This window comes from Galeopterus variegatus, unplaced genomic scaffold (assembly GCF_000696425.1).
Source record: "Galeopterus variegatus unplaced genomic scaffold, G_variegatus-3.0.2 Scaffold3192, whole genome shotgun sequence".
NCBI lineage: Eukaryota > Metazoa > Chordata > Mammalia > Dermoptera > Cynocephalidae > Galeopterus > Galeopterus variegatus.
In genome coordinates this window covers 46,247-57,415 of record NW_007729303.1, presented here as the reverse complement: position 1 = coordinate 57,415, position 11,169 = coordinate 46,247, and the positions used below count along the sequence as shown (strand labels likewise).

At 41.0% G+C, this 11,169-nt stretch overlaps 1 protein-coding gene across 1 annotated transcript in view; it reads left to right on the top strand.

Annotated features, from left to right (window-relative positions):
• RSL24D1 (ribosomal L24 domain containing 1) overlaps positions 1-7,719 on the top strand; it is a 37,699-nt gene extending 29,980 nt beyond the window's left edge. Inside the window, exon 5 of the mRNA XM_008584267.1 lies at positions 7,654-7,719. Coding sequence (XP_008582489.1) covers positions 7,654-7,719 — 66 coding nt within the window. The remainder of the gene's footprint in view (positions 1-7,653) is intronic.
• The last annotated feature ends 3,450 nt before the right edge of the window (positions 7,720-11,169 follow it).

Sequence of the window (11,169 nt, the reverse complement as noted above, 5' to 3'; positions counted from 1 at the left end):
TTCATGACCAGCAACGGATCGCAACCCTCAGTGTCGCGCCCGTACTGGACCGGGACCGGCCACGGGATCGCAACCCTCGGTGTTGCTCCCACACCTCGCTCAGCCAGTGAGCGGGAACCGGTCTGTATGTGGGATCCGAACCCTCGACGGGAGCGCCACCATGCTCCCAAGCGGTGCACTGTAGCAGTGCACCACCGGGCCGGCCCTTTTTTTTTGTTTGTTTGTTTTTTTCTAACGACATAGAAAGATGTGTACAATATAGTAAATGAAAATTGCTTGTTTCAAAATTGTATGATATGATTCCTTTAAAACAGTGGTTCTCAGGTGGGAGTGATTTTGCCTCAGAGAGGCCATTTGTCAATGTCTGGAGACATACAAGGTTGTCACATCTGGGGTGGAGGTCGGTGCCACTGGCATCTAGTGAATAGAGGCCAGGGGTGCTGCTGCGCATCCTACAATGCACAGGCCAGTCTTCCACAACAGAGGATTATTTGGTCCAAAATGTCAATAGTATTGAGGTTGAGAAACCCTGCTTTCCAACACTTGCATATAGCTGAAAGGACAATTATCTTCTGAATAAATAGGATCATGGGAGGTTTAAGTGCTATTTTTCTTTGTGTGTTTATTCAGATTTTGTTTTAAATCGGGAAGCATTGACTTTGTAATTAAAAACGAACAAAAACTATTAAAAAATGTGCTAAATTTTGGACTCAGCCAGCCTAGGAATTTTTTTTCTAAGAAAATTTTTTACTGAACTCAGGTCCAGCTGCCTGCTCCCTTGAGAAGAAAACAACAAAACAACAACAAAAACCTCAAAAGTCAAACGGTTTATGCTAGAAAAGCAGATGTAGTCAGCTGAAGGAGACGGTAGGCTGTCCCATCTCAATGGCTTAGATTTACTGAGGGGTTTTTAAAGGAGGGGCTGAGGGAATGGAACGTGGGAGGTGAAAGCAGGAGCGAGGGGCACGTGAGCAGCGAGGGCTTCATGCAAAGTCTCAGGTGCGAGGTCTCGCCAAGACTCCATCTGGTTTCTGCTCCCATCCTTATCTCAGGGTCTGGGTAGTACGTGCAAGTCTGCAGCTTTAGACTGGCTGGAAAACAACTTCGCATTCATGTAAATAATGTCTTCTTGTCCTATAACCAAGGTCCAAGATATCAAATGACCACGGGAAAAGAACGAACTCAGAGAAATGCACGCCATGAAAAAAACTGTGTCTTTTAAAACCCTTTTAGAGCCCATGTGGTTTTAGGTCCAAACATGGCTTCAGTCCTGCTCACTCTAACAGGTTCAGGCATTTGTTTTCTTTTCCTGCTGCTCTTCTTGCCTGTGCACATCTGACTGCCTGTATCTGTGACCCCTCTATTCAGATGGGCCTTGTTTACTCCTGTAACATGTGTTGATGCACTTGCCTCCTTATGAGCTATATCCACCCAGAGAATTCATCTTTTCTGTGTTATGAATACATGTTCTTAGAAGTTCATGGATTCTAGTCTAAGGAAGCCAGAGGGACCCTTCAATCCTTCAGCATGGGTCCCTCAAGACAGGCAGGGTACTCAGCATATGCCTCAACTGCTGAGGAGTCCACCCTGGCAGGTCCAGTCCAGACTCATCTCCAGAAAAGTTGGGCTGTAGTTAATTGTCTCAATATTTGGGTTGGAATATTGTGGATTAAAAGGTTCTAAATAGGCTTGCTAATTTATCTACCTCTCGAGTCCACCATGGAAATGAAGGTTAGCCATAAAATACCTTTAATGAGCCCCCAAATTTTATTTGGGGAACCTAGGGCCAATGAAATTATACTGGTTTGTGGAAGACTATTGTTGTCTCTGCAGAAACTTTTTAAGGTGACCATTCAGGATTTCTATTACTTTGAATGTGTATATGTTATTTGTTAGGGAATTAATCATCCCCATTCTCTTTGATTAGAAGTCACAGTACCTTGGAAGGACAAGGTATTATCAAGAGGGCAAGACAGATCTATGTTTTCTCTCTTATTGGGCTCCTTATTTTTCTAATTAGAGCCTGTGTATCCTGTGCTGGAGAGCTTCTTGAAATTAACTTAATTTACCGTCATTCTTGTAATATACCTATTTATGGGGACCCATGAATGTGTGTGTACTGCATTTGATTACATCTAATGTTCTCCTCCAAATGAAGAGTACAACTAATTCATTAGTGGATGGTTTGTTTCCAGGGGCAAGTGCCAGTTTATGATGATTCCATCAACACTTGTACCACATTAATTTATTTCCCATTTTATCCGTGTTTAAATTGAACTAGGATCAGGCAGAAGAAAACACATGGTTTTGCATAATTGTAATGGAGCAAATGGAAGTAGTCACAGGACTTCAGCGTTAGAAACCTCACTGCAGAAGCACAGATGGAATAGGAGATGTTGATTAAAAACTATGTCTAGGAATAAATCCTCTATAAGCACTGTATTAAAATCCAAATGCCTTCAGGACAAGTAACTTTGCATTAATTACTTTAAAATGTCTTATCGCGTGTACAGCTCTGAGTAGGAATACTACAGATGGAGCAAACTGTGGAGGCACTCCCTTTCATGCTCCATTTAACTTAAATCATTAGATTGTTCAGAAAGTCACTTATAAATAAGTTCCATATTTAGTAGCTGTCCTTTTGTGTTCCTCTGACCTTCTCCAAGCCAGCACCTAAGTACAGGTTTGCCTTATGGGAAGACGGTTACCTTGGAAAACAAATTTTCAAATTGGAGCTTGTCTAGAAACCCTCTAGATTAAGAATTGCACTTGCTGGGTTTGGTACCTGAAAACTAGTAAGACAGAGCCTGAACAAATAGTGTTCTTCAGGCAAGCAGCTTCCTGACGTGTAGTCATTTGTTAACTGCCTAAGTCTCGGTCTTAGAGAAATTTTCCTTCTTGCCCTGGGCTCACCTGAGCCAGGGTGGTGGGGGACCAAGGGTGTCAGCCATGCCCTCTGCCAACACACACAACCAGCCCAGCAACGACTACAAAGCTGCTGCAGGAAGCACCCTGGGCTCCTGAGCTGGGGTGGTGGTGGGGGGCAAGGGCTTCAGACATACCCCCTTGACATCTGCACCCAGCCCAGCAATGACCAAGCCACCGCTGGAAGCCCCCTGGTCTCCCCTGCAGGAAGGAGGGGGGTGCCACAGGCCTCACCCCTGCCCCTCCTCCTTCCTTCTCCCACCTGATTTCCTTCCCCTTCCCTTCTCCCCCACCCTCTCAACGGCTCTGCAATAACATCATAGAATGTAAAAAAAAACATTTTTTTCCTTCTCCTCCTTCCTCTTCCTAACAGATGATGGGAAATGCTGTTGAAGTTGCCCCTTCCACCCTACACTCCATTCCCCTCCCCACACCCCCAGAGAACCGCTGGGCTGAAAGGGATGTTTATCCTTCCAGGCATGTTTTTTATAATTTCACTTTCATTAGTGTATATTTCACAAACAATATATATTACATTATTTTGCATATATTTAAACTTTTAAAAAGTGGTCTTTACTGAAGGTATCCTATTGTATCATACTTTTTTTTTTTTTGCTAAACATTATTATTGTTAGTTATATCCATGTTGTGCATATGTATAGATTTGGTTTACTAATTTAAATGATGTACAGTATTCTATCGTGGAATTGTACTACAATTTGTTAATTATTATCTTGGTGAGGAAAATTTAAACAAATGCTTAATTTCTCACTATTACAAACACTTTGAACTTGTGATTGTCTGATGATGAAGCCCGTGCTTTCCCTGCTGTATAGAATTGCCTCTCCATGATATACTTCTAATTCAGTTTGATTTGGTGGAATACGTTAGCTAAGCATTAAAATTTGGTAATGCCATTTCATTTCCAGGCAAAAATCACTTTACTACTTTCGTCAAACTTGAAGAGTAGATTTAGGTCTAAGGCTAAGCTGTTGATTACAGTAGCTACTAGCCATGTGTGGTGACCGGGCACCTGAAATGGGGTCAGTCCAAATTATGAAGCATTGTAAGTGTAAAGGACATACCGGATTTTGATGGAAAAAGAATGTAAAATATCTCATTAATACGTTTTTGATATTGAAATGATAACTTTTGTATATATTGGGTTGAATAAAATATATCATTAAAATTAGTTTCATCTGTTTGTTTTTACTTTGTCAATGTGGCTTCTAGAAAATTTNAAAAGAATGTAAAATATCTCATTAATACGTTTTTGATATTGAAATGATAACTTTTGTATATATTGGGTTGAATAAAATATATCATTAAAATTAGTTTCATCTGTTTGTTTTTACTTTGTCAATGTGGCTTCTAGAAAATTTAAAGTTACTATGTGTCTATTGGTCAGCACCGGTAAATGATTGATTAGGCTGAAGTGATGGAGCCTGTACTTCTAAGTGCCAGGCGGGGGCAGCAGAGAGTTGCCAGAATCAGGATTCCATGTAGAAGTCCTTAAAGCGGTGTCCTACCAAGCTGAGAGGCTCAGAAGGACAGGATGTCAGCAAAGGCAGTAAATGGGGATGTAGTAGGCAAGGACCAAGGATCAGATCCTGGATTCTGGTTGAGAGGGAACAGAGCCGAGGCAATCTAGAGGAGAGAAGGCTGCTTAAACAATGAAAGCTCTAACATAGCACAGCTTTGAAGTCACACAAGTCTGTGTTTGAATCCTGACTCTGTCAACTTGGGGAGGTTATTTGACCTCTGTAAATCTCAGTCCTCCCATCTGGAAACTAGGGATGATGGTCCTTATTTATTTATTTAGTCTTGTTGGTGCAAGTAAAGAGCTTATCATATACATTGAATATTTGCTGTTATTGTTTTTATCTTAATGAGTCATTGAGAAAGCATAAGAAGGAACATCTTTCCTCTTGAAGCAGTAGACCTGGCTGTACGTCTTACCACCCAAGGGTATAAAGTGACCCATAAGGCTCAATACTTTCTACCCTCTTTTCATCTTTAGGCAGAACTTAGACAGTTCTCTCAGCTGAGAAGTCATACACTGGCGTTCTTACTGTCTTATACCTCACCGAGCAAAAGCCTTAAGTTGATTCCTCTTTTTGGCTCTAAGGTGGGTCCTGCGTGCATTTGTTCATGGGAATGGCCCTGTCCTGTGTTAAGCAAGCATTGGATATGCAGAGATGAGTGAAATGTGGTTAAAATGCTTACAGTTTGGGTAAAAGAGCTAGATCATTATTACCTAGCTGTGATAGAGTGTGATGGGAGCCAAAATTGAGTCCAGAGAAAGTTGTTAATTCCTTGGGGAGGGTGGAGAAACTTTCAGTGATGGTGTTGGAAAGGAGAGGACACTGTTGAGTTACTTATCACCCAGTCTCCTAAGGTCCAATGACCTCCATCTCTCTCAATGATCCCCATCTCCCACCAGCAAAGTGACACCCTGGAGCACATCACCAATAGAAACTGCTCCATTTTTTTAGACCTGAGCTCTGATATTCCTCTCAGTACTACCCAATCCTCCTAACTTCATTCAGAAAAATTTTATTGAGTACTTGATATGTGCAAAAATTGGTATTTCTTCATAGGCATGGACCTTGACACTCTTGCTACAGTTTTTCTTAATGCACCGATTGTCTCTAGCATGGACTCTAGGAGATTGGATAGCTTTTCTTCCTGTTTTCCCTCTGGGTAGAAGACAGTAGACACAGCTCTGTCCAGAATTATTCCTTAGATCATTTTCCCTTCCAATGGAGTTCTAGATATTGCTCTTTGGAATGGTGTTCCTTGTGAAATATTTGCAATTTAAATATGTAATTCTTTGTACAACTCTTAGTGGAAAAAATATGTAATTCAAAACTAATGATCTGGTATATGCTTATACAAGGAGTATTTGATTCTGAGGATTTAGGTTGGATTGCAGTTAGATTATTGACAGAACATTTAGCATTCTGGAAAAAAGCTTTCCAATATGGCTTTGGTTTGTAAACTATTAGGTTGATATTATTCTTTAATGAAGTAGTCTCTAAAGAGTGATGTACCATTTAGGGGCTTTGTAAGATAATTAATGGGGTTCAGAAAGAAAACATTAAAGCTTTTGCTTTTGATTAGCTTTTTTCTTTTTTTTGGCAGCTGGCTGGTATGGGGATCTGATATAGTTAGCTTTTAATCATCCTTTTATAATGTATATATTTTTGTGTATGCTTTATAATTATATAATATGTTAGTATAGCAATATAAGTATATAATAAATAAACAAAAAAATAAACAAAATAAATATATATTGAGGGTGAGCAAAAAGAAGTCTGTAGACAACTGCCTGAATTTATTAGTCAAAATTTTTGAGATTTCTAGTTACAGAAACCCAGCTCAAACTAGCTAATGGAAAGAAGGCACTTCTTGGCACTTGGAAACTGAAAAGACCAGGTACACAGCCAGCCTCGGGGATGGGGGTCCGGGTGCCCAGAGATATTGACAGGGTGTGCTCACTCTGTCTCTCAGCTCTTCGTGTTAGGAAAGATGGCAAGTGGGGCCTTGAACTCACACTCTCCCAGCTTAACATCCACTGGTAAGAGCCTCTCTTCCTCAGGAGCAGCAAAATCACATGGAAGATTGGCCTGGGTGGGTGCCAAGTCCATATCCGAATATTCTGGTTACCTGGATTAATTATGTGCTTGGGGAAGGGAGAGCATGGATTAAACACATGGGAACCACATGGCAGAGTTTCCCCCAGGAAAGAGGAACGGGACACAGGAAAGGGCAGACTGAACACGTAGCAGCCTCGATGAGAGTGGACTGATTGCCACAGGAGCAGTCAGGGCAAAGTGTCTCATCCAAAGCTGTTAGGATCCATATTCCAGTGAGTAACTTACTAAAATTATAAGTGGGCATAGAACATGGAGTAAGCTGCCAGGTTCATTCCTAGGCTGAGGAAAGTATATGTTAAATGTGAATTAAGGTGATACCAACAAGTCTAGGTGAACATTATTTCTGATACTGCAAAATTCAGAAAAGCTGAGACATAGTTTCCCCCTTTTTAGAAGTGCCGGTCGACTTCCTCTGAGTGGAGCTCATGGTGTTCAAATTGTAGGCTTTGGGGTCAGAGTGACCTTGGTTTGCATCTTGACAGTGCCACACACGAGCTGTGTATATGGTGCCCAATTTGCCAGAAGCCTCTGAATCTCCCTTCATTTGTACCTCCCTGGTAGGGTTGTTGGGAAGATTAAATGAGAACACCTAACACAGTGCCTAGTGCTTAATGAACAGGAACTTTTATGTTGATGCTGCTTATGATATTTTCCTTTTCAACCAGTTTGGTCAAATCTCTACAGTCTGGGATCCAGACAGGGTTGATTTATCTTTGGGAACCCCACTGAGTCCCCAAAGAGCTTGGCATGTAGTAGGTGTTCAATAAATAATTGTTGAATAATGAATGAGGGAATAAAAGTAGTTTATTTTGTTTCAAATCATTCCCATGGGGTTCTATTATGAAATGCTACTCAGACTTGCAGCTCTACCAAAGGACAAATTACTCTTTGAACAAAAAAATGATTTCTTGGTGTTTTCCCTCATTTCAGCTTTCTGAAATGTGCACCAACATTCCTGCAGGGAAGCTTGTCAGTGTGTTGGGATTACAGTACTGGCTTCGTGCTGAACTGTAGAATTTTTCATGTCTCATTCTGTTACCTTATAAAATATTTTGATCTGTTTCCCCAGACTGACCACAAAAGACCTGCTCTCATTGACTTCTCCAAAGACTCTTCCCCACTAGAGAAGGACTGAGAAAGCTGACCTGGCCTGTGATTGTCTGGGATGCAATTTGGAGATAAACGCTATGGGTTTTGTCAGGCCGATTTTGTACAACTCCTGTGACTCTCAATGTGGAGGAAGTTGCCATGGAAAACAATTATTTTAAAAGACAAGCTGTTCTTTGAGGAAATAGCGATCAAGAGAAAAGTGGTATACATTTTTCTGCATGCTCCTGTGATTGTCTGGGATGCAATTTGGAGATAAACGCTATGGGTTTTGTCAGGCCGATTTTGCATAACTCCTGTGACTCTCAATGTGGAGGAAGTTGCCATGGAAAACAATTATTTTAAAAGACAAGCTGTTCTTTGGGGAAATAGCGATCAAGAGAAAAGTGTTATACATTTTTCTGCATGCCGTTGAGGGACTCATTTTTGATATCCTATATTTGCCCAGGAATCTGGTATGCTGGAGCTTTTGCCCACAGGGAGACAACCTTCCCAAAATGCTATCAGAACTTCTAGCCTTGGAAAAGTGTTATGGGGTCACCAGGACTCTCATCTCAACCCCCAAACTGCATGCTTACTGAAGAGAGAGCAATGATACTAGAAGGGCTGGCCAGCTGCCGAGAGAACACTCCTGTCACCCTGATTTTGAGAGTAAAACAGACAAATGAAGTTGGCGACTTCACTGCTAATTACTGACTACAACCAAAGTCACTTTGAACGTTTCTTTTAAAGATCAGAAAGCTTCTACTGGGAAGATTAGACATTTGTTAGGTCTGAACTGCAGGAGGGGAATTGTGTTTGAATACTGAAACTTATCTTTGCTCCACTGCTGGAGAGGAGAAAAATAAATAATAGGACTTATATGTGCTGGGCAGAAAATAAGGGCCCGAGGCTCCAGACCCAGGCTGAGGAATGGTGGGTAGAGGAGGACTTGACATGGGCTCCTGCTGAAAGGGCAGTGGAAAGGCTGCACGTCTCTCAGGCGGACCTTCCCGTGGCAATGTGTGTGGATGTGAAAGACACTGCATGTAGGTGGGTGAGCCTGCTGAGGCTACTGGTAACAATGTGATGTGTCCTCAAGGCAGTGGCAAAAGCTGGAACAGAAAATATTTTCACCAATAAGAGAAGCTAAGGAGGTAAGGCAGATTCTCGGCGAGGTCTCTAATGGAAATAAAAAGCTTCCCTCTTTCTTCTGCCCTGTATCCTCCCATGTCTACTTTTAGCTCTACCAACGGAAGGCAGTGGGCTGAATTACTCAGCTGTTGATGTGAATGGAAAAATGTTGTGAAAGAAAATAATAGTGAAATGAATTTGTTTATAAGGATGATTTGGGATATTTTCCATCAATGAAGCATCAAAAAGCTATTTCAGATTATTCACCGTGGAAGGGAGCTAGTATGATTTAGGTTACGGAAATTTTTGAGAATAAATAACTGTCTCCCTAAATACCATGAGATTTCACTCAGAGGTGATTGTCACCCGGTATTTGTACAGAGATCTAAACTTTTCAGAGCAATTTATATACTTCTTTCATTTGAGGTGCATAACAACCCTGCATGGTTTGTAGGACCCAGATTATTATTCTCTTATGACAGATAATGAAACTGTGATTGGCAAAGGCCCAGCAGACTTGCTCAAGGTCACATAACCAGTTAAAAACAGAACTGGGGCTGAAACCCAGGTCTCTATACTCTAAGCTGTTTTCATGTCATCACACAATGCTGTCTCTGTTTTAGCATGACCAGCAGATGCCATTTCCTGCTTTGACCTGGACCAGTTTTTAGATAACCCAAACTTTCAGGGAGAGTTGCTGGAGCGTCTTCAGTGGGCAATTCCAGCATATCTTCATGTTCAGAGGAGCAGCTCGGGGCTAACAGCAGGAGGAGGTTTGTGCTGCTTTCCACGAGGGAGGACAGGATGGTTTGAACAATCTTGCAAGAGGAACGTTTCCTCTTCAAAATCTTTGTTTTGTATGGATAGAGACCATTTGGTACCAGCCTAGTGCAGAGATAATTAGAATGGCTTGAATCAACTGAGTGCTTGGTGGGTAGTTTTATTTTCTCCAAAATTATGCTTGGAGAGTTTTAAATGACCAAGGTTTCCTGAAATATCAGTAAGTAGAAAATGAACAAATCAAATTCCAATTACTTTTATGGATCTAAATTGCAATAATGTTTTTTAGTGAAATAAAAATACATTTACCCAGAACATAAGTATATAAGAGAATGGGCAAAGGCAGTTCAGAATTAACATTTTGTCTTCCCTTTGTAGATATTTAACTTTTTGGCATCAAAAGATATTCACTAGGTGTATTTCCTGTGGATAATCTCCCTGAGAAAAGCAAGGACTATTTTTTTTTTGAGGACTCTTGTTTTGTTTTACTTTTATAAGGCTGCAGTAGAATTAACGATTCCTTTCTCCAGTCATGCGCCATTTGCCATAGGGGAAACCAATGTCATAGGCCACTCACACCCATGAAGGGACATTTGTTTGTAGTAACCACTGTTATGGGCATTGGGGAGCTGTTTACATGGAACAATATTCATGACTCTCTCCTTTCCTCAAGACCAGGAGTTTATTATTATTATTATTATTATTATTTTTTTTTTTTAAAGATGACTGGTAAGGGGATCTTAACCCTTGGCTTGGTGTTGTCAGCACCACGCTCTCCCAAGTGAGCCACAGGCTGGCCCTTTGATTATTATTAATAATTATATTATTGTTCCACCAGCAACATAGACATGGGATAGGGCCCTCGCTATCGCAGCCATTTGTTCTGAACTAGGGTTCAGATGTTCCCCTCACATGGTTTGTGGCTTTATGGAGAAGCTTTAGGAACTCCCTTCTCAGAGTGATGTGGATTTTGCTTGTGAGAAGGCCTGGTGGGGACATGGGTCACAAGGATCTACAGGCCACCTCTGGTCAGGCTGAACTGTATAGAGTGTTTACTGAGACTGGCATGAAGCATCTTAACTAGGAGTTGAGTGCTGAATGATGGTCCACGAGTGAAAGAGGGTCTTGGAGCTGGAGAAGTGGTGCAGGGGGTGAAGCTATACTATAAACAGGAAACAAAGTCAGAAGCTGGTAGAATGGGAGTAGCTTGGCTGGTTGAGTGAGAGGTGGGTTGAGGTACGTGGTTAAAGACAGAGGAAATGAATAAGGCCAGGTTCTGGAAGCCTGCAGAAACATCTTAAAGAAGGGCGTACAGACCTGTTCAAAGCAAAGGCTAATTGCAATCAAAACAAAGAAAGCAACCTTTTCTTTTTTAAAAGTTAATATTATTTTTAATTGATAAATCATAACTGTATACATTTATGTGGTACAGTATGATGTTCTGATATATATATACAATGTGGAATAATTAAATCAAGCTCATTAACATATACATCATTTCATTTACCTATCACTTTTATGATGAGACATTTGAAGTTTACTCTCATTTTTTTTTTTTTTTTTTTTCCTTTTGAGGCTGGCTGCA